A 26797-nucleotide genomic window follows, 5' to 3' on the forward strand; every position below is an offset into this window, starting at 1 on the left:
CCAGATTATCTGGTTCTGTTACAATCATCTGACCTTGACCTCAAGCCCTCACTGTTGTATTTTGCAGCGAAATGTGAAGAGGCTGAGGTCAGAATCTTCACATTTAAATCCGAAGCCATGGGTCTCAGCCAGAAGAAAGCCAAAACGCCCTCTGAAATGACATTCTGGCCAAGTCAAGGAGTTCTAGTACCTCGGGGTCTGCTCATAAATGTGGGGAAAATGGAGCGCAAGACTGGCTGGTGGATTGCTGCAGCATCAGCAGTCATGCGGACTCTTCATCGGCCTGTTGTGGTAAAGAAGGTTTACCAGTCAGCGGTGGACGCCCGTGGACACACCAAACTGGTGTCCATCAGGGACTTGAGGTCAGGAGGACGGTTTCTGGCGGACTGTGGCTTGCAGAAGAGCCTGCTTCCTCCTCCATTTCACCCCATGGTGAGATCTCGTGTGTCTGCGGTGCCTTGATGCGGCCAAGCCAGCGACAGCTAAGGGAGAGTTAGCCACCATGGTGCGTCTGGGGAGACGGGTGGTCCAACAGCCCGTGGGCAGGCAAAGGAAACTGTTGACTAGAATGATGGGACAATCATTGATGGCCAATGTGTCTGACGTTGCTGTTGGAGCTGTGGTGGAATGTGTTGCAGCCCCTGATGTTCTTTAACCGCAAGTTACAAGAGAGTTGTTGGCCCTGCATGTGATGAGGCAGCATTTCCATTTTCTTCTGAAGGGCCACTCTTTCACGGTGTATGTGGATCATAAACCATTAACATGTGGTCTGCTTGCCAGCAGCAACACCTCACAGCCCTATCAGAATTCACAACGAACATTAGGCCTGTGGCTGGGAAGTCCAACCTGGTTGCAGATTGCCTATCGCGAGTGCTCATGTGCCCTGTGCACCATGGGGTGGATTTCTTGGCTTGTGCCACTCAACAACCCAACCTGTTTCAACTGAGGGACAACACAGCTGTAATGGCAGGCGGATCAGGCCTCCCGTGGGAGACTAGTTGGCCTCCCAGGGTCCCTACTGGGTGTTCGTGAGGAGGCTGCGTGGTGAACATTAAGAGTCGTGGCCTCTCACCTCGCGGGACTAGGGGCTGGGGGGTGTGGTTAAGCCAGGGATAAATTATCGATCCTGAAAGCTCAGATCTGTTGTTGTTGTTGGTGTTTGGAGAATAAAGTTAGAACTCACGATCGTCTCCACAATTCTTCCTACTCATACCGTAATATTTCATTCAATATTTCATCACAAAAATTTCAGTTATTTTACCTGGACATTGAGGGAGGTTACAGGCTTTCCCCTGATGAGCGCTTCCAGAACAGGGAGGTTTTACGCAGTGGCGACGCCGGGTTTTCATGGCTGGGCTCGCAGCAACACTGCATGTCTTTGTGCAGGGACTCCATGTTGACCAAGGAGAGAAGCCGGTATCCTCGTCTGTGAGCGACAGAACGGGCGTAATGTTTCAACAAAACTCTTCACTAGTGGAGGCGCAGAAGGGAAAAGCGGGAAGTCAACAATAAATATGAATGAATTTAAATTAAAATTTCCTTTAGGGATAAATTACCTGGTCGGCCTGGCTCTTCTGTGGGACCAACAATTACTGCCAACAAAATATAACAGTTTAATATCAAAGGTCCAACTCTACATGTTGAATTTATGACACAACTGTGTTGAGATTTTGCACTATAAAAAAAAAAAAAACTGTCTTGACTTGAGTGAAAAACGTCACCCTTATCCCCAGTTTCTAAAGGCATACACCTTCCTAAACAGTCTTACCTGGGCAGTCAGGGGCTTGGCAGTAGGTGGTTTCATGATGAGGCCCCCGGCAACCTCTCCCTCCATGTGCCGGGGCGGGCATCGTGCAGCCCCGGGAGCGAGTTCTCAACCCTAAACCGCCACAGGACAGTGAGCAGGAGCTCCAAGAGCCCCAAGGGGACAGACCACCATTGACTGGGCAGTGCTCCAGGGAGCAGTTCCATCTCCCGTGTTCACAGAGGCTACAGGAATCAGAGTGAAGGAGAAAAGGGTGTGTTGCTATTAGAAAACGAAGAATTTTGAACATATTTTTTTTTAATTAGTGACCAAATTTATTCGCATTAATATTTATATTAAAATGCCTACACATTTGTGTGTAGTATACAAAAGTAGTGTGTTGTGAATTTAATGTAGATGTGCAAATGTGTATTTATTTGTTTGTTCATGTATTTGATAGATTAATTCATTCATTATTTCACTTATTTATTTTATGTCTTCCATTCAGCAAGTTTAAATACCTGTTGCAAGATGTCGTCCACTACATTCACACAACCATTCTCAGTCAATTATTGAGTCATTTCCATGTTTTGATCATAGGACCTTTTTCAAATTGCATTTTTACCATCCATAACAGTAACAGCTCAATCTCATCTGGTACGTAATTTGAGGAAAGGCTATTTTATGGGGGCTTCAGTTAGGCTCAGAAATATTTGGAAAGTGACACAAGTTTTGTTATTTTAGCTGTTTACTAAAACACATACAAGATACAATTATATAATCAATATGGGCTTAAAGTGCAGATTCTCAACAAAATATTGAAAAGTAAAATTATACTTAGGGCTATGTTTATTTGTCCCATTGCTTTTGAGCCCCTGAAATGAGGAGCATTTTCAAAAAAATAGCTACAATTCCTTCATGTTTGATTTTTTTTTTTTCAACCTCTTGAATTAAACCTTAATGTCTGCACTTCAATTCCATAGTAGTTGTTTCATTTCAAATCCAATGTGGCGGCACGCAGAACCCGATTAAGATTGTGTCAGTGTCCAAATATTTCTGGGCCTAACTGTATATGCTCACCACGAGCTGCAGTCATGGACCACAGTGTCACCGGACTGGATCTCGACTCCCTCAGAGATGTTTTGGAGCAGCAGAGATGCAACGGGTGTGGTGGAGACGCTCTGGAGCGAGGACAGAAAATCTCCGTCCACCAGACAGGGACAATCCTAAAACACACATCACTCATCAGGCAGTTACATCTTTTTAAGTATTTTTGTTCCCAATTTTGATGTGTGACCATTCATTCGACGAACATATCAATCTGTGGGACTGGTTGAGATGATGGTGAGAAACTCACCCGCAGGCAGACCCCATGGTGTTGGTAGGTGTGCAAGGGGCAATGGCAGCCTTCTTCGCAGCTGTCTGAGTAGCACCCTTCGCGGCCACTGACCTGAGCACAGCTGAATGGACAGCCTTCACCTCGTTCACACTCCCTATACAGCTTTCCAGGAGGGCAGCCCACCTCTACTCAGAGTCAATGGCAACAGGAAGTGATAACTGATACAGTTTGGTTGTTGCATTTTATCTCATTTTATCTCATTTTATCTTCCAACTTGAAAGAGCATCCCTTTGGTCTAAACTTTATATTAAAATCTATCAAGTGTTAATTTTATGATTTTTTTTAAACAATAATCATCAAAGGATAAAGAAGTTTGTTAGGAATGTTCTGGAGGTGAAAAGAATGTCAGATGGACTTGTGAGTCTGGAACTGGAAATTGAAGGTGTGTTGCTCAATGTTGTGGCTATTCCCCTAAGGTGGGATCCAAGTTAGAGGGGAAGGAGAAGTTCTTGGATGAGTTAGAAGATGTGATGCAGAATATCTCTAGAGGTAAGGGAGAGGTACTTGGTGCAGATGTCACTGGGTATGCTGATACAGGCAACAGAGGTGATGAAGAAGACAAACAGGTTTGGTATCCAGGATAGGAACACAGGGGACATAAGGTAACTGATACAAGTTGAGGTAGGAGCATGCAAGAAGAATACATCTTGTATAAACAAGATAATCTGAAGGAGATCAGTGACTGCAAAGTGGTGGTAGGTAAGAGTGTTGCCAGACAGCATAGGATGATGGTTTGTAAGGTGACTCTAGTGACAAGGAAGATCGAGAGGACAAAAGCAGAGCAGAAGACAAAGTGTTGGAAGCTGAAAAGGGAAAAGTATTGTATGGGTTTCAGGGAGGAGGAGAAGAAAGACTGAGTGGTCAGGGAGATATTCCAGATGACTGGACAACCACAGCTAATGTTATTAGAGGGACAGGTAGAAGAGTTCTTGGTGTATCATCTGGAAGGAAAGTAGACAAGGAGACTTGGTGATTGAATGAGGAAGTACAGGAGTATATACAGAGAAAGTGGTTGCAAAGAAGAAGTGGGACACTGAGGGGACTGAAGAGAAGAGACAGGAGTACAGGGAGATACAGCGTAAGGCAAAGATTGAGGTAGCAAAGGCAAAACAGAGGGTGTATGATGACTTGTATGCTTGGTTGACATTTACGATGGAGAGAATGATCTACACAGGGTGGCAAAACATAGAGATAGAGATGCAAAGGATGTACAATAGGTCTGGGTGATTAAGGATAGAGAGGGAAAATATATTGACGGATGCTAAAAGAGTGATGGGAGGATGGAAAGAGTACTTTAAAGACCTGATGAATGAGAAGAATGAAAGGGAGGGAAGAGTAGAAGATGTGACTATTGAAGACCACAAAGTAGCAGAGATTAGTAAAAGTAAAGTGAGGAAAGCATTGAAGAGGATGAACAGTGGAAAAGTAGTTGATCCTCTGGATGATATATGTGGGGAGGTATGGAAGTGTCTTGGTGAGTCAGCGGTAGAGTTTTTGGCTACATTATTCAGCAAGATCTAAGAGAGTGAGAAGATACATGAGGAATGAAGAAGAAGTGTGATGGTGCCCATTTTAAAGAATTAGAGGGATGTGCAGAATCGCGGTAACTATAGAGGGATAAAGTTAATGAGCCATACAATAAAGTTATGGGAAGGAGCAGACTGAGAGCAGAAGTCAGACTGAGAGCAGAACTGTCAAGAACTATGTCAAGAAAGAGTACAGGACCTAGTAAAAGCATATGACAGGGTGCCGAGAAAGGAACTCGGATATTGTATGAGTCTGGAGTGACCTGGAAGTATGTTAGACAGGTGCAGGACATGTATGCTGGCTGTGATGGTGGTGAGGTGGTAGGTGTAACAGAGAAGTTGAAGTTGGAGGTGGGACTTTATCAGTGATCAGCTCTGAACCCCTTCTTGTTTGCAGTTGTGATGGACAGGCTGACAGATGAGGTTAGACAGGAATCTCCACGGACCATGATGTTTGCAGATGACATTGTGATCCACAGTGATTGTGGGGAAAGTATTGAGGAAGATCTAGAGAGGTGGAGGTATGCTCTGGAAAGGGGAGGGATGAAGTTCAGTCACAGCAAGTTTAGTCAATTCACGCACACAAGATTCACACACATATATTCACATGTGTGTGAATGAGAGGAACCGAGGTGGAACGGTGAGGACACAGGGAGTGGAGATCAAAAAGTTGGAGGATTTCAACAGTCAACAGTCCAGAGCAACAGAGTGAGGAAAAGAGGTCATGAGACAGGTTCAAGCAGGTTGGAAATGCTGGTGAAAAGTGTCAGGGGTACTATGCGATAGAAGACTATCAGACATAATGAAAGGAAAGGTGTACAAGACAGCGGTGAGACCAGTGATTCTGCATGGATTAGAAACAGTGGCATTGACACAAAGATAGGAGGCAGAGTTTGAGGTCACAGAGATGAAGACATTAAGGTTCTCTTTGCCAGTGACCAGGATGGATAGGATCAGGAATGAGCCGATCAGAGGGACAGCACATGTTAGATGTTTTGGAGAGAAGGCCAGAGAAGCCAGAGTGAGATGGTTTGGTCATGTACAGAGGAAGCATAATTAATATATCGATTAAAGGATGCTGAGGATGGAACTGCCAGGCGGAAGAGCTCGAGGAAGACCAAAGAGAAGATTTATGGACATAGTGAGAGGGGATTTATTGGTAGTTAGTGTGACAGAGCGGATACAGAGAATGGGGTTAAAGGGAGAAGGTTGACTCACTGTGATTGCTGAAAACAAACGGAGTAGCAGAGTAACAACATTGTATAGGGGTGAAACAAAGAAAAAAACACTGCAAATCAGTAAGCAAAGCTCAAGATCCATTGGCAAGACCATTTGATTGGCTGCTGAACTCTTATTTTATTTATTTGTTTATTTATTTATTTTTTTATTTATCTTTCAAAACCAATCGTAGCATGTTACAGACTGATGTTTGACTGCAGTGATGTAGTAATTCTTGGTGATAATGAGATTTATGATATTGTCTGATTCCGACACAAACTCTGATTCCATGAAGACTTTCAAACATATAACACACATCTCTGTTTTTTTTTAAAGGCTGGCATTGGGAGAATCTGCTTTGGGTATTTTATTTTATTCTATTTAATATTATTTTCCTTTTTTTTTAATCTGGCATTTTTTTGTATTTTCTTTTTTGCCGGAAGTGAAAGTGCCTCTAGAATTTTTTTTTTTTTTTTTTTAATTCAAACAACTAGCATGGACTGAAAATCAAATTTCAAATTAGACACTGGAAGTGGGGACTCACCCAGGCAGACCTCTGTATTGCAGGTCTTACTCTGCCAGCTGAAACCACTGCAGGATGCAGAGCTGCATGTTCGAAATCTGGACTGCTGTCCTCCGCCACAACTGACTGAGCAAGATGACCACTGTGACCAGGGCAGCCAGTGGCCTGCCGAGTCTGAGGACAAAGGAGCGATATGAAGCGACAGAAAATATATATATAACTTTTTTAATATATCAGCCTCTTCAAACATTTTCACGCAATAAACAGGAATGAAGTTCTTAATCTTACCAAATATGCAAATGCAGCTATGAGCTATTTTATGTCAATCTTCTGCTGCTTATCCTGCACTAAGAATGCTGGAAACTATCCTAGCCGTCATCGGGTGAGAGGTGGGGTACAGGGACACTTGCAAAGCCAGGCAATTTTGCAATTTTTCTTTCCAATTAACCTGCTGCATGTTTTTGGGATGGGGAGGAAACCGTAGAACAGAGGAAACCCAGGCAGGGAGAACATGCAAACTCAACACAGAAAGGTCCGCTTGTCGGAATCAAACAAGGGTCTTTCATGCTATGAGGTCGAAACGTTAACCACTGTGCGAACCATGCTGCTCTATATGGTATATATATCTATATGTTTTTACATTTTATATTTCATATATATTTAACAATCTGTGATGCAGGCCATATACATTACAATCTTTCATGCGCAGATTGTAAAATTTTGACACAATTGGAAAGTTTTAAAAATTGCACTGGAGATGCTAACATTTAAATGTCTGAACATGTATCGGAACAAGTGTTCATAGTTTTATTTAACATTCATATCAATATGCAAGTTTTAAAAGTTAAGCAAAGTGCTTAATGAGTAAAAAATAATTTTTGGTAGATTTGGTAAGTTTATCTACCACTAAAGATTTCATTTGCTATACTCATGTACTCACATTGCTGTTCAAATGATTCAGACGTGAATTAATTTAACATCGGTAAAGAGACAAGTAGCTAAATTTATCACAATGTGCTTTCATAGGACGTGGTCTGACCTGTACAGCAGTATGCCATTATTTATTCAAGAACACAGACAACTGAACTAAAAGATGAAAATCTTCCACAGTAGCCCGCTATGGGCTCAGACAAAAGCAAGTCCACCCCTAGCCAGGCAACATAAAGACCTGTGCACTGAAGTGTGTTGCAGTCTTTCTGCTGTTCGGTGACTCCAACGCAGCCTCTCCCGCCACTCTGAGGTAAAGGGTTATCACACAGTCGTCTCCTGAACATCACTCCTCCTCCGCAGGAAACTGAGCATGCGGTCCATGCTCCCCACTGGCCCCAGCCTCCATCCACATAACAACCGGGTAATGAATGGCACTTCATAACTCCAGCTTCACATGAACTTTGATGAAGTATTAGGGACAAACATAAACAATATCACTAATATATATGCAATAATATGGTGATTATTTAAAATTTGTGTGTGTGAATTGATTTCGATATCCATTCATTTCCAATGCAGAATATCCAATTTACATGGCTATAGAGGCATGAAGCAATGTGATTTTTGAAGGAACTTTAGTCACTGCTGTACCAGTTTTTGCAATCACTGATGATGATTTCACCAGGATTTGCAATCTGCCAATCTGTAGTGCTAGGCCCTTCCAATGATGCATTGTTTGAATCCAAGCCACCTGGTAAAACAAAAAAAAGGGAAAAGTTGTGAGAAATTCATCCTTAGATTAAATTTAAGACAAACCATTTAATGTAACCACTACCAATGTAATATTTCCGGTCTAACCTGGAAAAGTGCTGTTGTAGTATTTGCAGCGACACTCTTCCCTGGCGACACACACTCCATCCTGCAGGACCATGTCACCCGGACAACCACATGTACTGCTGCACCCAGGAGAGTCCAAGCACTCTGTGTCACCATGGAGATCTGAGCAGGAGCGAGGACAGGGTTTCCCACAATTCCATTCTTCCTGTCCTCCAACACACTCTGCAGAAAAATGTACAGTCCACATAGAATTGACAGAAGCACAATAACTGTATTGCAAGGTGGCAACAGATGTTGATTTGAAGAAATATCTTGAGCTTTTACACATTGGATGGGAAGAGACACAGATGTGACAAAAAAATAAACATCATAGGGTGTCCATAATAAAAAAAAATGTTTTGCACATCTTGTGACCTCTATTGATGTTTCATGTTGTATTAATGACCCACAACTTGCAGGATAATCACTTTTTCACTTTAAAATATAGAGCACATTATTCATTCATTTACTAACTATACTACTTAACCAGCACTCAGTGTAACCTATCCCAGCTGTTTTTGGGGACACAGGGGATTCACCCTGGACAGGTTGCCAGTAACATACACCTGTTCACCTACTACTGTGTTCCCTCTCATGAGGACAACATCATCAGGAAGTTCGCAAATGAAACCAAAGTTTTAGAACGCATCAGAGACATTCACGAAACGGCCGACAGGACGATAGTGTCTGGTGTCCTGGTGTGAAGACAACAACCTCACCCTCAACACTGATGCGACAAAGGAGATGATAGTGAACATGAGGAAGGACAGGAGACCTCTTCAGCCTCTGTTCATTTGAGGATATGAGGTTGAGAGGGTGAGCAACTTCAAATACCTGGGTGTCCATATCAGTGAATACCTCTCCTGGTCCCTCAACACCACGCAGACAGTAAAGAGGGCTCAAGAGGGGTTTGGCATGTAGCCTAAGATCCTCAGCAACTCCTACAGCTGCACGTATTGAGAAAATCTTAACAAGCTGCATCAAGGTGTGGTACAGCAGCACCACTTCTCTAGTTCGCAGACGCATCCAGCAAGTGGTAAAGACTGCAGAAAAGATCATAGAACCCCACCACCTTCTCTGCAGAACATCTACTGCTGCAGAATCCACAGGAAAGCTGCCTCTATCGCCAAGGAACATGCCCAGCCCTACTGTGAAATGTAGGACAACACAACTAAAGAACTTGTTCTACCCAACTGCCAACTGACAGGATTCCATAACCATGGTCTACCTTATATGCCGATTTGAACTATATGCAAACAACCTGCACCTGCACTTTGTGAGTTGCACGCTAAACGCTTCATGCAACTTAAACTTGCACACTTACCAATACAGTTTACATTTCTAATACTGTATACATTTCTGCGTATGTTTATATTACCCTGCTCCGTTTGCATTTCCCTGCACTATAACATCAGGTGACTATAGTATGTTTATTATTATTGATTTATTACGCTTATCTGGATGCACTGTGGGCAGCAAAGTACGAACTTCATTGCACAGGGAAAAATATTTCCAGACTGTACATATGACAATAAATGCTTTGAATCCTGAATCTTGTCATGTCCCCGGAGGTAAGCATTTGCCTATATTCCCTAATGTGTCAGCTGGCTCTGAATATAAGCATGTAATAATAACATCATTTGCAAAATGCAGCCTCAGAGGGGTACAATCCAGTATCTTTTGAGCCTCTCTGAAGCCGTATAAATGAGTAGGATAAGCTAAGAGGGCCATCCACTGTAAAATGTGTGCCAAAAATCAAATATGTGAATCAAACCTAATAATCCCATACTGGATCAGTCAAGGCCTAGGGTTAACAATGCCGCCATTAGTGCCAATAACCTATAGGGTACCTGTGGAAATCGGGCTTCTGTGTGTCGATGAAAGAGAGGATGGAGGCATGTTCAGAATCTGAAAGAGAAGAGGAAGGGCAGGAGTCTGGGACTCAGAGTAAAGAATTTGAATAATGGGATGAGGAGTGGAAAAGCTTAAGAGTTGGTTGGCATGATGCAGTGAAGGAAGGTGGGTATACTGGGTGTCCAGGTGTCCAGGCTTTGCTGGAAGCTTGGGTGCAGGTTTTAAAAAGTGCTACCATGGTATTGATGAGAAAACAAATGGAGAAGGTGTTATCTTTAAGGAGGAGTTTGTTAGGGATTTCCAGAGATGTCAGATAGCCTCATGAGTGAAGCTCAAAATGGAAGGTGCAATGCTCAATGTTGTTAATGGTTATGCACCATAGGTGGGATGTGAATTAGAGGAGAAGGGGAAATTCTGGAGTGAGTTACATTAAGTGATGCAGAATATCCCCAGAGCTGAAAGAGTGCTAATTGGTGCAAACTTCAATGGACATGTTGGTGCAGGCAATGGAGGTGACAAAGAAGTGAGGGGCAGGTTGGGTATCCGGGATAGGAACACCATCGGGCCAGATGATGGAAGAGTTTTTAAAAAGGATTGAAATGGCTCTGGTGAATACCTTTTTTTCCACAAGAGGCAGGAATCCAAATAGCCAGATACTATCTTCAATAGCACCTGGCAGCTCATCTGGTTACACTATTTATACTTGTATATTCTGTATAATTGTTCATATAACATCTCTATATTATCCATTCTCTAGAGTTCTAAGACACTTGAATATTTATAGTTCCATCCGCATATTCTGTATAATTGTTCATATAAAAAAAGAAAGAGAGAGTACTTCAAGTGCTGATGAATGAAGAAAATTATGGGGCCAGCAGTATGGTTTCATACCTAGAAGGAGCACTACAAATCCAGTTTGCTTTAAGAATGCTGGTAGAGAAGTACAGAAAAGGTCAGAGGGAGCTGCACTGTACCTTTGTAGACCTAGAAAAAGCATACAACAAGGTGCAGAGACAGGACCTACTATACTGTATGAGGAAGTCTGGAGTGGGAGAGGGAGGTTTCCGGACTATCATGGACCTTTGTCAATAGGAGCCTCATTTTACTTCTTTCGTTTTGAGTCACCTTACCCTGCATCATGTTTTCTGATTAGATCTTGTATGGTCAGATGGACAATAAGTAGGGAGAGAATGACCTATACAGGGTGGCGAGACAGAGAAATAACAATAGAAAGGATGTACAACAGGTCTGGATGATGAAAGATAGAGAGGGAAATGTATTGACAGATGCTAGAAGAGTAATGGGAAAATGGAAAGTCTACTTTGAAGAGCTGATGAATGTGGAAAATAAAAGAGGCAAGGGTAGAAGAGGTGACTATTGTAGACCACAAATTAGAACAGATTAGTAAAAGTTAAGTGAGGAAGGCATTAAAGAGGATGAAGAGTGGAAAGGCAGTGGGTCCTAATGATATACCTGTAGAGGTGTAGAAGTGTCTAGGAGAGGCAATTGTAGAGTATGTGGCTAGTTTATTCAACAGGGTCTTAGAGAGTGAGAAGATCCCTGAAGAATGGAGACAAAGTGTGATGTGCCCATTTTTAAGAATTAGGGGAATGTGCAGAATTGAAGCAACTATAGACTGTAACTCCAGACTGGTGCAGGAAATGTATGCTAGCTGTGAGACAGTGACAGTAGTGCGTTGTGCTGTAGGTTTAACAGAAAAGTTCAAGGTGGAGGTGGGACTAAATCAGGGATCAGCTCTGAGCCCCTTCTTGTTTGCAGTAGTGATGGACAGGCTAATAGATAAGGTTAGATAGGAATCTGTCCAGAGAGGTGGTGTTATGTGATGGAAAGGAGAGGAGTGAAAGTTAGTTGCAGCAAGACAGAATATAAGTGTGTGAATGAGAGGAACTCAGGTGGAATGGTGACGCTACAAGGAGTGGAGATCAAGAAGTTGGAGGATTTCATGTACTTGGGGTCAAAAGTCCAGAGCATTGGGTTCAAGCAGGTTGGGATGGGTGGAGAAAAATGTCAGAGGTACTATGCGATAGAAGACTATCAGACAGAATGAAAGGAAAGGTGTACAAGACAGTGGTGAGAACAGCGATGCTGTATGGCCTTGAAACAGTTCCAATTAAAAAAAGACAGGAGGCAGAACTAGAGGTTGCAGAGATGAAGATGCTGAGGTTCTCTTTGGGAGTGACCAGGATAGATAGGATCAGGAATGAGTCTATCAAAGAGACGGCTCACATTAGATGTTTTGGAGAGAAGGTCAGAGAAGCCAGACTGAGATGGTTGGGTCATGTACAGAGGAGGGAGAGTGAATATATTGGTAGATGGATGCTGCCAGGCAGGAGGTCTTGAGGACGACCAAGGAGAAGATTTATGGAAAATAAATCTGCCTGAAAAATATTAATTTGAGGAAATATCCACATCAGGTGCCTCTTACCACTGTGACCTGAGCCCAACTGCATGGTGAACAGCGAGAAACCAAGTTAAGACAGTTTAAGAGTCTAGCACACCTTTTCGATGGATATATAAGTTTAAATAATAGCGGGATTACAGATGACGCTTAAACGGGCTATTTCCCCAAAGGGATAAGGGAAGTGTGTGTCTCAAAAGGAAAATTGTTTGGTTCAGCATGATAAATAGAGTACTTCTGGAGAAATAGAGAGAGAGAGAAAAGCAATTGAAGTTGTGAGTAAATAAAAGAGATGCCTAGCTGAATAAACTGGATGATTGATGACTACTGTTGAGTGGAACCCTCCTCACTTCCCCCGACAGGATCCTGCATTTACAACCTACCTAACCAATCACCTATCAGTTTATCAGAGATCGTCTTATCATTCTATGGGTGCGAACGTGTCATGGCGCGAAAGAGGAAAAGGAGAGGCCAGGGTTCAATTGGAGCAGGGAGTACATTAATCTTCTCTCGGCCAGACATGGCAATTGAGCAGCCACTTTGCTCACTCCCAACATTCACCGGGGACGGCTATTCCAACCTCACCGAAGTGCCTGTTGGTTTATTACAATTTATTTTCATCAATTTACCCAAACTCAACTCTTTCGGACTAAGGACTTTGTCATTAGTCTCCCAGTAGAGAGGGATTGTTTACAGCATAAATCATATCAGACCCTTTCAAAGCTGACCTGAGCAGACTGTGGTATTGTCATGGCAGCCTCGCCTCTGCCTGCTCTCTCCAAGACAGGGCAGGCCACCAAATCTGGAAGGAGGTTGGTTGCATTCCCTGGTGCGAGTGGACGACCCAGCACACCCGTCGCAGTCGGACCATGCTGACCATGGACTCCATGAGCCATGGACTAGAGTTGAGAAAAAACATGAATTAAAAAAGTGGAATAAAACGTGTTTTAAAAGTGAAAGGATCAAAATGTAATCAACCTTAAATAGGATGTATTTTTTAATCTGAATTTCAGGTTTCCTTATTTAGCTTTTTAGCATCTTTGGTGAGAACAATACTCGTCATACTCATTGCTTAAATATTGAATACCTTTTTTTTTGCTTATTTCTATTTTATTGCCATCTTTTATTATCACGGTATAACAAAATAGATATATCTCCATCTGGGAATTTTCCTGCAGACATACTGCAGGAAACAAAACAGAGCTACTGGAATATAGACCATATTGTTGGCAATTTTTTTTTTCTAAAATGTAGTTTTAACTTGATGGGAACTAAACTTGAATACTATACTCAGGAAAGGCCTCAGATATTTTCTTTCAGATATATTAATTGAACACTAAGCAAGAACTACTTAACCAGTTTGCATCAAAATGAACCAAAGCAGGGACAGTGTACCTGGACAGAAGCTGATGACAGGGCAGGGTTGCCTCTGGATTTGAACGCCGACTCCGTTGTGTGTTTCCTGTTCTCTAGAACAGCGTTCCCCGCCGGCTCTGGGCTCGGGACAGCCACATGTCCTGTAGCGGGACACTGACTCTGCCCCACAGGTCCTGGAGCAGGGAGTCCACTCTGACCACTCACACCAGTCACCGGAAACTGGAGACACACACAGCGGGGTACACTGATGAAAAGGACATTTTTCCTTGGACTTTACGAAAGGGAACTTCCTGTTGGTCTTACCTGGGCAGGTATTTTTGGTGCAGTTGAGCTTCCCGCCCTCACAGGTGCTGAAATGAGAAGAAGATAACAGCAAAATGTGTCATTCCCTTCACTATTTTTTTTTCCCAGTGATTGTGTGTCGATCACTCTGACCAGTTGTTACATCCATCTGGAGCAACGGTAGTCTGTCCCAACTCCAGCCGGTGTCCAGTACTGAGATCTAGGCAAGGACAATCCTCTCTCTCCAGACAGACGGTCCCATTAGCTGAGAGAACCTTCCCCTCAGTGCAGTAGCATCCTGGCTCACAGCTCCACTTGCAATGCTTGGAGATAAAACGGAAATGCTCTCATACATCACTCACAGAAGCCCCGCCCCCAAATATTGGTAGATCAAGTTGTTTGACTTTAAAACATATGGCGACTTCTTCATCAAAATCTCATTCAAACTGTTCCAGAGGCAACAAAGTTGCTCCGGCCGTTGGTCACCGTTCCGGCTGCGACAGCATCTCCGGAGGGGTCATTCTCGGTACCAAAAAGACTCAAAACATACAGTCTGAACAGGACCGATTAAGGACGACTGTCTTCACTGGCAGTGACAAAGAGACTTTTAAAACTGAAGAAAGAAATGGAAGACTTCTACAAGCAAGTTATCGATGCTTCAGAAGGAGCTGCGCATGGACTTCATTTATAAGTAAAGGTAAGAGATAATAACATTTTTTACATGTGCTTTTTTCTATGCTACAGTTTGTATATGTAAAGAATGCTGATTTAATATTGTAAACAAAACACATCAACTGCTGCCAATAAAATGATGAATAAGCTACACTGTAGGGTTCATATGTTTGTAAATCTGACTGTGATGACGTCAGTGCCTCAGCAGCCATGAACCTCACCGCACCTCACTGATATATATATATGTATATTGGATTGGAAATCCTTAAAATAATTTTAAAAAATTTCACTTAATTTCACAAAATGAAAATGTTTGTGTGTGATTGTTTTTTTTAAGTGGACATCAAAACTCTTTTTCGGTATGGATGAAAATATGTGAAATAAGCAAGAGTGTCTAAATTCTCATTTAGCTTTGATCCCTTTACACTTGACCCATATCACCAAAATTAATATTTTATAGAGGGACTGAAGAATTATGATCGGTTTTGGGCTTAGGGCAAATGTGTCGGCTGTGATACTCACAGCTAGGTCATCACAGGAGCGAGGACACGAAGGACCACAGCTACTGAATGCCGTACCTGGAACCTTGGAGCACGGTGCCACTAAAAAGAAAAATGGCACCTTGGAGAATTTTCATATGTACATGGAGCCAAAAGTAAATAAATACATTTAAAATAAAATAACGAACATTTACATCTACAGTCTAACTAATCAAACACACCTGGGCAGTGATCAGTATTACAAGCTGTGACCTCAGTTCCAAGTCCCTCACAGTAATTCCCATCTCCCTCTGGATTAGGACTGTCACACTCTCTCCTCCTGCTCTGAACACCCCCACCGCATGACTTGGTACATTCCGTCCAACTGCTCCAATGACCCCAGCCGCCATCACCTTGAAAGAGTCCAGACAGCTGAGTGTTAAAATAAGATGAAGTGGTACCATTTTAAACTTCAACTAATCAGTCTATTCTTGTAAGTCTATATTAATTAGTGCATGTTAAACAAACATGTGTCATGTAATAATGGAAGATATAACTAATAATAATTAAAAATAAAAAAGTAATACTAATAATACTACTACTACTACCAACAACAACAACAACAATAATCATAATAATAACAATAATAATAATAATGATGATATGGACTTTTTTGCTGTATGTATGTAGCATATATGCTTAATGTATATTTGCTTGTTAAATCTAGTTATTTTTTCCTTAAAATAGTGTCATTCCAGGCCATCCAGCCATTGTGGAACTTCTCTTCATAAATGTATTAATTTTAAACGTCAAATTGGATTGGAGCTTTTACTTCTCTAAAATGCATCTACCAATTCTTTGCCGTCCCTTTTTATGTGACTTTTGAGGAAAATTTTAATTAGCCTGGAGATTCTACTGTTGGGGCCTTTGACCATTAAACATATCAGGTCATCCATGACTGTTGAAATTTGAATTCATTGTGCTGAGATATTCATGAGAATGGAACGTGTCATTGAGCGAATAGGCAGACAACCTCAAATCATGTCTGTTACTGCTGTTGTCACTGGCATTGACACATAATAACACAATTCCTGTTTAGATAAACAATTTCATTAAAAGATAGAAGGCAAAGGTGAAGTAGTTAGCAATGATGATTCACCTTGAATTGCCTTTGGCCTTTGGCCAGCAAAATCATAATTCAGATTAAGAATTTCAATTTACCTCTATCTTACAGAAAGGAGTAGTTTTCAACAGTATGTTTTGATGTACCTTTCTACTAATTACATCATAGGATGGAATATTACTACTTGAACTTGCAATAATGCTTTTGTTCATCAGGTTTGTGCATCAACCCTACAAAAAGATACATTTCACAAGGCTGAAGTAAGATCATGATAGTAATTATATTAAAAAGCCACAAATAGATTGTTGCATAAAATGGGATTGGTCCAAAGTCCGAAATGTCTGCTGCACTTCTTGTCCAATGTATCAGTTGGTAAGATTTTCAACAACAAAAAAAAATCTTGAAAGACTTTTAAAGAACCCCACTAGGGATTTATTTTAAAATGGATAGATTCAATTCATGTTCTCTGTGATTAAGAATTAAAATTATATACATATGGGGCAGGGGTTGAATGTGAATATTAAAATTTCATTCATTATCCACACTACTTATCCTACATTCTCCATCGTATGGTTGCTGGAGACTATCCCAGCTGTAATTGGTCAAGAGGAAAGGAACATCCGGGGCCGGTCACCAGTCAATCACAGGGCCACACATAGAAACATGCAAACATTCACTCCCTCATTCACACCTCTGGGTCTCTGATAAAGGTTTCTGGTCTGAGGGAGGAAAACGGAGAACCCGGGGCAACCATGTTGTGAGAGCATGAAATCTCCACACAGTGAGGCGTACAGGCTAACCACCGCACCAATATTAATATTTGAAATAGAATATTCATTAAGTCCAGTTCATACATCCAGTATGAATAAGATGCACGAAGCGATGCAAAAATAGTCTTTCAAATCTTGCTTTCAAAGTCTTCAAATGCCTGCACATCGACTATAACAATGTAATGATACAATAACAATGATACATTTATAGATCAATAGATGAAGTAACACGAACGGTCACATGGAGTTGCGATGCAGACTTGGTCCTCGCGGTGCGGTCCCAAACATGGCAGCCCACTACCAGAGCGCTGGGGACTGGAGCAGAATCTGTATCGAGACTGGAGACCAGCTCCACAGGAAACCGAACACTGACCCCACGTTGTCCACAAGGACCAATGACCATCAACTGGAGAGTGCATGAACAATGAGTTGATTAATTTATGTTTAACCTCAGGTTGAGGGACATGTAATCTTAAAGAGTTAAAAATGATCACATTATCCCTACCGTTGCATCTGACTTTAGAGCAATTTTTAAGCCGCCCTGCTTCACATGTACTGAAACACAGACAAATAAAATTTTGATTGTGGACCATTGGCGGATTTAAATTCATATTAAAAAAAAGCCAAAGGATAAAGGTTGTACAACTCACCAGTTGTTACAATCTATAAGTACAGTGTCTCCAGGTTTGTACTCCTCTCCATTTACTTCACAGTGGCAGTCGTGCTCCTGAACACATTTGCCATCCTGGAAATAAATGACAATGATTTATAGTGTTGTGCCGTAAAAAAGTTTGTATTACAGAAAGCAAAAGTTTCCTTTGACACGGTAGACCCCTGACAGGACTGAAAAAACATGTACTTTGGAAAATTAGAAAGGCAGGGTCAAGCAGGGGAGGGCAGGGGCATGCATATTGATATAATAATATGCAGAATCAAATTATTTGAAGCGATAATGTCAAAGTTTTGATCTAGATCTACAATACCTACAATTTCCTTTGGGATAAATAAAGTTGTTCTTATTCTTATTCTTATTCTTATATTTGTAAATGGTCCATGATGAGAATGTTCTCCAACAGAGGACAGTAGTTCACATAAACAAACGTGGTAGGGTATATTAGATTAAAACAAGTTGTTTATTTCTATATATAATTGGTATTTGCACTGCTGTTATTGTTGCTGTGTTTGAAACACCCTCCTGTCCTCAAAAATAATATAATGAGGAAAAATGAAAAAAAAAAAAATAAATCAAGAAATTTATCAGCAATGCTCTGCCACCAACACATAAAATGATATAATATAATCAGTTTGAGTTATAATTTTCTGCATATAACGCCAGGTACAGCAGTAGGTCACAATTATAATATCTCTTTATTTTTAAGTAACTACTTTTTTGTATTTCATTTAGGTTTTGCCATGACCCAACATGTCATGATTGTGCTGGAAGGGCAAAGCTGATGTAATTCATGGCCCAGTTAAAACATACATCAGATCACAATTACACAGAGTGAACAAAAGTTTAAGGTGGCACGAATGTGTCATAATATTGCAAGACACTCTGGCAGAGAGAGAAAGAAAGAAGGCCTTTGCAGTGATGATGGGATGGAGATAACACATGAAATAATAACCTGTGCAGCTTGGATAATGATGTCATGTTTCTGTCCTGCCTGACTGACCAAGCCACACACTTGATATAAGAATGAAGCAATGACAAACCGAAGGTTAACCCTGACATACTGTTAAGAGTCTGTCACTGTCCCCTATTAATGTCGTATGCGGTCATAATAATGACTCATATAACCCCTCGCACACCGGCGGCACTTGGACGAATTTCAACAGGCAAAATTCTCACTTGACGGGTGAGGACGAATTAAATTCTTGAGCTGGAGCACAAAGCAGCAGAAGGAAAATCCACTTCAAGCTTAAAACCGGCTGTGTTTATACATTACTGTAGCAGCAGAACCAAAAGCATGTGTTGTGGATGCACCTGAAACTATCTAGGACAGTAATACTCCATTTACAGTGGTTTAAAATGTGCAGTGCATGAAAGGACACTTGTGTGCCCACCTAAGCTGCAACTTGTGCCACACATATCTATTTACAACAAGAGCTGAGTACCGCTTATGGAATGTTTACATTTTGGTGGTATATCATTCTTATATCTATATTAATTTTAGATCCATGTTTAAAAACTCACCACAAAAAAAAAAAAATCATCACTGTGTAATAGTATGTGTATTTGTGTTTACGTGTTTGTCTGTGTGTTTAACTGTGTGTGTGTGTGTGTGTGTGTGTTTGCCAACCTGCTGTACAGTCCCATCTGGACACAGGCAACCTGGTGTGCAGTTCCTGCTGAGGTCCATCATAAGGTCGGTACATGACACTGCTCCCCTCACACACTGTGTCCACACCTGGCCAGGTGGACACACTCGGCCATCACCTGACCCAAAAAAAGAAGTCCAAACAAGGGCGAGTGAAGAGCCTTCCACTACAGGGATACATATAAATGTGTTTTATGGCCTGTGGCCTTTTAAGTAAACCTCTATAATTATAGAGGTTTAGCACATTGATAATCAATATCAATTATACAAATATAAGCATGGAAAATGTGATTCTGAATCCACCTTCAGTAAGATATTGCCCAAGAGTCGCTTTATGTAATACAGAGGTGTCAAAACTTTTTCCACTGTGGGCCGCATACAGAAAAATATACTTACTAGATGTGAGATATACAGTTTCACTTGCAGCGTGTTAAAGTTAAAAAAGAAGTTGGTCCAAAATGCTTTATTGCTAAATATGTTTACAGAAAAAACAGCCTTCATCATAGCTTTCCATAAATGGGTTTTAATTGATTTGTTCAAATAGGGGTTGGGTGCTCATTCCCAAAAAACAGCCTTGGATTTCTTTATAGATACAGTAAAGTACACTGTCAGTACAGACGCAGAACAATTAAAGGGAATTGGGGATTCAAGCCCAAATTTCAAGCTTGTAATTTAAGTTATTAGGCTCATTAATACACCTCTTAACATGTGTTAGAAACTGTTGTCAACTTTAAAAGACTGAATTGGACTGAATAACATGGGTGCACACAACTTTTGCATCACTCAAAAATCCTGCGATGGAGTATCCCTGAAAGTAGAGATAAGCTGATTGTGCAGTGTGTGCACTGTGTACAGGAATGTGAACTTGTGTGTGCACAAGAAATGCTCGTGTAAGAAATTGGTGCGCAAAATTGGAGTAGTGACAGAACTGATTTTAAGCATTATTGATATTTGTTGGTCCGTAGCACAACTGTGTTTCCTGATGATTTGACATTGAGATGTAAAATCCTCCACTTTTCCGTTCCAGCCATATTATTTTGGCAATTTTACTAACACTGCGATGTTGTGTAATGAGTTGAGCGACCTCATAGCTGGCTATTGTAGCATTTTCTTGGATTTTTTTTATGGAAAAACTACACTGACCCTGTAGGGCAGCTGCCATTTGCTTTACTTTCTTAACTTGCTCAGCACGAGTGTGGGATGTATAGGTCGGATACTCAGTTTCTTAGTGTTGTCTGTACATTATACTCTTTTTTTTATCACTGCCACAGTTGTATTGGACATCAAACAGACACACTTCCCCTTGAATTCTTTGAAGAGATATTAAAAGAATGTATTTTGTCAACAAACACATCACTCAAGGACCTATCCTTTTAAGTCCTTTGCATTGCACTGCTCTCCTGGGATAAGTTCTTAAATTTTATTTTATTTTATTTTATTTTATTTTATTTTATTTTATTTTATTTTATTTTATTTTATTTTATTTTATTTTATTTTATTTTATCTTATTTTATATTTGTGATCTGCTGCAACAATATTATCCAATGTACAAAAGTACATTATTTGTGCTTTCTTTCAAGAAGAAAAAGACTTATATAATGCATGTGGAAAAGTGTGCAGTTCATGTTTGTACCACAGGGCTGCAGGTTGCAGGCGCTGAACTGCTGAGCTGTGCCATGAATTCGCGTGGGACCACGGGTTCGGGTCCTGTAACCTCCTCCACACGTCACTGAGCAATCTGACCAGGTGCTCCAGGGTTCTTTCACTCCTAGGGCACGTTACGGTTGGATCAGTGGTAGTACTCCGTATTCCAAAAGAACTCCAGTTCTAATAGATCTTACCAAAGCAGGGCTCAATGCTGCAGGTGTCCATTCCAACTCTGTCTCCTTTGCAAGGGAGACCCCCGTACCCTGCTGGGGGATTGGTTCCAGAACGGTAACGTCTTCTGATACCGACGTCACACGTTCGACTGCAGGCGCTCCACTGAGTCCAGCTGCTCCAACCACAGTCCACTGAGAAACACACAAAAAAAATCATTTACTGAGATAAAAACTGCAATGGTCAATGAAAGATGAGTGAGAAATTCTAGTTTTGACTCTTACACTGAAGAACTACTGAAGAACTTTGGATTGAGAACACCCAAGAAGAAATATTCCCATCACGGAGAAAACTGGCTGAATTTCCAAGAGTCACTTCTTCACATGGTCTGTGTCATTATTTTAATCAACGTGTTTTGTGAGTCTGTTGCAAATCTACACACAATTATTAGTCTGAAATTAAGCACACACTCTAATGTGCAATAAATGTAATTAAAGGTTTCATTTTTTATTTCAGACAGGGTTTATTATGTGACTGTTAAGATGTGCATTTATACACAAAATTAGTGACTGCTTCCGAACTGTTCAGTAAGTTTTCTGCATTTTTTGTTGTTGTTCTAGATCAACTTTGCAAAGAATCATGTGACCAAAGTGACCCTGTTTAACCAGTTATTACACTGCAGATCAGTGGTTAAAGTGGACCTTGTGGAGGCTCCCCTTCACACTGTTAAAAAGGGGATGCTCTTTAATTAATAAACAAAGGCTAACACAAATACTCTCTGATTGCTATCTGTTGGGTTTTCCCTATCAATTATCCATTGTTGTCTCACTATTGGATGTCATTCAGTCACGTAACTCACATCATCTACAGTATTAGGCATAAAATTGTCGTTTTAAACATTTTTTATAATCTTGAGAAAACATAGGATACAGATATGATGTGAAATACGTGGATACAACTCATTTTTTTGTGGCAAACGCCTATACATATCCCATTTCGGAGATTTTAAGCTATTTGCAGTATTATTAAATTACCTACCAGGACAAGGAGAGGTACTACACTCCATGCTTCCATTTGTGCAGGTGCTGCCAGAAACACACAAACATACACACACACACACACACACACACAAACAATATTGGAATTATTTGGTTTTAATTTTAACCATGGGATCATCACTTATATTAAAAAAATAGTAAAAATTCTTGTTGGCTCCTCCTATCCAGACCTTACCAATTGTTGCAGCTGTCCTTAGGTAAGGTGGCACCTGCGGGGTACCACTCCCCCTGGTGGTAACACGGGCACTGTGCCAAGGAAACGCAGCTGCCATTCAATAGATAGAATCCCAATGCACAGTAGCAGCCATCGTAACAGGCAGTGGCGCACTGGACCTCGGAGGAGGTCATATCCAAACACATCCGCGGACACGCACCGCCGTGCTCCTCGCACTCGGATGCAGTCATATACACCATGTCCACTGGACACACAGCTAAGAGCCAACACACATTCAGATAAAGAGGTAAATAGAACCACTGTCATTTGATATGTTTTTGTAGAAAAAAATTAACTGACAAAAAGTCTAATTAAATAAATAAAGAACTTTTCTTCTTCTTTTAAATTTGGAGTTGAGTGTTGTATCTTGCCATCCCACTGTGACCTCTGGGGTGAGTTAAAGCATGAGTAACTCTATTTGCTTTACTCTTCAATCTTTAACTGTTTGCTTTTAACTACCGAAGAATTCAATTACACAGTGCTACAGGGCCTCTGATGCGGAAATTTGGATGTGTTTTTTATCAATTCCTTGAACTAGAAGTATTTTTGGAGGTAAACTGGAAAGGGATTACGCAAAGAATTATGGTTGTTGAAATTATGTGAGTCAGACAACAAAAATGATATTGCTTAAATTTGACTCTGGAGGAAGTCAAAATACACCTCAAAAACACCACATATCATTAAAATCTAAAAGGGTGTGCCAGTTCTATGTAAGTTCCATACTTATCACTATCCATCCTGTAGTTTGAGACATTTTCTTCCAAAGATTGAGCAACAATAAGACTGAAAACTACCTGAGCAGGGGTGGGAATTACAGTCTCTTGTCTGCATGTGCGGACCAGGACAACGACTGCCCCCATGTTGCGGTGACGGTGAACTGCACAATCTTTCTCTGGTTTGCACACCCGAGTCACATTCAGCAGAGCACAGAGACCAAGGAGACCATGGCGACCAGCCTCCATCCACTGAGCATGGAATCAAAATCACCATTCAGTCCTTTGGTATATTATTTTTTCCTTTTTCTTTTTGGAGAGTGTTTATAAATAGAAGTATACAACCGTACCTGGACAGTAAACAGTGTTGCAAGGTTCTTGTTCTTCACTTTCCCCTTCACAAGTGGAGTTTGGGTGCGTGTGGTTGCAGCTGCGGAATCTTTGTCTGATTCCAACGTTGTCCACGTGATGGAAACATGTCCTGCTACACTCAGACCAACTCGTCCATTTACTCCAAATCCTCTCTGGTTGCACTAAATTGAAAATGACAAAGCAAAGTCTTGACTTGCAAGGGCGCGTGAGTGATTCTTGACATTACAAAAAAGATAAACAAACCTTACAGTGGTGAATATTGACATGTGTGTTACTTGTTTTTGTATTTTTTTTAATTTTTTTTTTTTTTTTTTTTTTTAAATGAGTTAAATAATTACACATTTATATAATAATTTCATGAAAATCTAAAGCTACAGAGTACTGGGACTTTTTTCAGACATTTAACTGAGCCCTCCAACTCTGTTGAAAGTTAATTCCTCTGTCGTTTAATGTATCTTTTATACAATATGTTTTAACAATGATTTTTTAAAACTTTGTCTTTAGTAATTATGATTTTAGGTTTGGCTTTTAAATTAACTAATACAATTTTTCATGGTCTTGTATCATTGGTGGGGCAAAGACAAATGTCCGCCTTGGTGAAATATAGATTCTATTCTATTCTATTCTTCAGCTTTAAGTTTATCCTCATGTGAGATATGCTTTTTTTTCCTTAAAACATACATACAGCTTCTGTGTACATTTATTTTTTTAATGTTTGAAATAATGCTTGATAAAAAGACAAAGGATAAGAGGATTTTAAACATGTCTAATGTTAAGAGTATATGTCATGTAATAATAACTCAAATCAGTGACTGGGATTATTATACTATGACTGTTTCTTCTAGAAGGAATATTGGCAGAATTGCCATTGAGACGGATCTTGCATGAACTGTAAAACCCCTCAGTAAGCTGGATACAAATCTCAGCAATTAGATATTTCTCCAGGGAGGTGCCTATCAAACTGCTGATAGATAACTACAGCTGATGCTGTAATTATGAAGCACACCAAGGGCTGAATCATCACTTCCTGAATTACTGTTGGGATTGCAAATATGTGAAAAAAGTCCATGGATCTTACCATTACATACAATAAATTACATTTTTATGTGAAAAATAATCCAAAAAGCAGATAAGAGTTTTAGTATATTAGTATACTAATATAGTAGTTTTAGTATATTAGTATATTAATATAATGGATACTATATGAACATAATGTTGGCTCCACAGAGAAAGTGACATTAACGTCCGTAGTTGTTTTGCACAGTTGTGTGCCTGGTGTTTGTGTACCAATGCACGGGCTGGAGCAGCGACGGGCCTCAGAGGAGTCTCCTTGACATAGCTGGAGAGATCCAGCTGGATTCACTGCAGACCTGAGGAGATAAAAGTATCGAAGTTTGTGTATCGTGAGTGATTTAGCACACAATGATCCATGTGGAGACGGGAGTTTAGTTAATGATGCGAAGTGTAAAAAAAAGCATCACAAAAAAATATTATTCACTGAACAAACGTATATGCAATGAAAATCAAAAATGCACACACGAAAGATGCAAAATTAAACCACTGGGATGCAAACGAAACCAAATCACACAAATATATTATTTGTTTGTGTTTGAAGCAAGCCATAATGGAAGATGTACCATTTCACCACAGACACAAATATAGTTTGTCCTGTAAACATCAATCTCAAATAACATAAAAGCTTTTTTAAAGTTGCGTCACAATGACACATCTTACACTTTCAGAGATTCTTCATGCTGTGGCTGTCGTTACCTGTAGCGTTGTTGCACCCCAACTCCACATGTCACATCGCACGGTGACCATGACGACCAGGCTGACCAATGGCAGCTTGCCACACAGGTAGAATTATCACAGGTGACTTGTCCATCTCTGCAAACACTTGTTGGCCAAAATACATAAATGTATTATTTAAAGATCAACAGCTTCAGACTTCCAGCTTCAAATGAGGATTCATTGATTTAAAGTTATGAGATTGAACTCTAAATCTTTTATTATGAATTAAAAAACTATTCAAAATCTGGCATACTGTATTTACGTGAGGGGTGCCAGTCTGTGGTTATCTCACCATGTGGTACAGTGGTCCTTGCTGACCACATATCCTGGCTGGAGCTTCCGGCCATCCCAGTTGCAAAAGCATTCACTGGCAGACACACATCGACCCTCTTCAAGGTACATACCATCGGGACAGCGACAACCTGGACGATACAGTTAAAATGCACATCAGCATTTCCCAACGATCACAATGCTACTCTTATCCTTTGTGACAAATAGGGCTAGAATAGGATGTTGGCAAATGTACGCAGTATGTTTATATAACTTCTCAACTGCACTATCTGTGTCTGTAAAATGACTGAAACATTGCCTCCATTAAGGTTTGGCAATATGTAAAAAAAACACAATTCACAGATACTTTTAATAAGCAATAACATAATCCAGATATGGTCCACTTAATTAAAATGATTTAAAGCCAAATCAAGTTCCAATAAGGTTCAAGGTTCACATTCAACATGGGGATATTTAAAATCTGAATATTCCATGGTATTAGTTGGTTGTTCGTTCATACCGGTGACACAAGGTGAAGTGCAGTTTCTGGTTAAGGTGAGATCATAGCAGGTTGAGGGGCAGGGTTGGACTCTCCCGGCCAAACAGTCTTCGTCCATCACCAGCACCATCCCGCTGACGCACCCTGAATCAGCCGGGGAGCAGAGACATCGATCAGGGAGTTAAACCAAATCATGTAGTGATGAACGAATCAAAGTGTTCCGGGCGGGTGAATTAATCTACAGGCAAGCGAGGGCCAGATGATGTACTTGTGTGACAGTCACCTGTCTGTGTGCCAATATCCTTGGTGCAGGGATGGCTATTGCAGCTCTGAACTTGCCTGGTCATGCCCTCACACTCTTTCCCACCATTCTTGGGAGGGGGAGCAGAGCAGGTCCTGTTCCTCTGACTGACACCCCCTCCACACTGAAGGTTACACTTTGACCACTCCGTCCACTCTGACCAATGGCCATTAACTACAGAAGGACACGGGTGCATTCAGACCATGAGATGAAAAGAACGCATGGCTCCCGCGGGTGGACGCATCACGGTA

General features: G+C 40.9%; 1 protein-coding gene across 1 annotated transcript in view; it reads right to left on the reverse strand.

Moving 5' to 3' along the window:
- Positions 1-26797, reverse strand: part of sspo (SCO-spondin) — a 111037-nt gene that overhangs the window by 44584 nt on the left and 39656 nt on the right. The window contains 30 exon segments of the mRNA XM_086160954.1: positions 1262-1426; positions 1557-1592; positions 1769-1989; positions 2825-2970; positions 3102-3268; positions 6432-6584; positions 7579-7799; positions 7992-8091; positions 8199-8399; positions 13218-13388; positions 13885-14085; positions 14170-14216; positions 14302-14471; positions 15343-15422; positions 15542-15712; positions 17428-17598; positions 17698-17747; positions 17843-17937; positions 19493-19629; positions 21144-21278; positions 21352-21522; positions 22367-22413; positions 22562-22817; positions 23395-23565; positions 23664-23846; positions 24973-25055; positions 25456-25581; positions 25769-25898; positions 26267-26389; positions 26529-26720. Of these exon segments, the coding sequence (XP_086017080.1) occupies positions 1262-1426; positions 1557-1592; positions 1769-1989; positions 2825-2970; positions 3102-3268; positions 6432-6584; positions 7579-7799; positions 7992-8091; positions 8199-8399; positions 13218-13388; positions 13885-14085; positions 14170-14216; positions 14302-14471; positions 15343-15422; positions 15542-15712; positions 17428-17598; positions 17698-17747; positions 17843-17937; positions 19493-19629; positions 21144-21278; positions 21352-21522; positions 22367-22413; positions 22562-22817; positions 23395-23565; positions 23664-23846; positions 24973-25055; positions 25456-25581; positions 25769-25898; positions 26267-26389; positions 26529-26720 (4320 nt within the window).

This window comes from Fistularia commersonii, chromosome 15 (assembly GCF_037954325.1).
Source record: "Fistularia commersonii isolate RoL2024-O1a breed Wild chromosome 15, RoL_Fcom_v1.0, whole genome shotgun sequence".
Taxonomy (NCBI): Eukaryota; Metazoa; Chordata; class Actinopteri; order Syngnathiformes; family Fistulariidae; genus Fistularia; species Fistularia commersonii.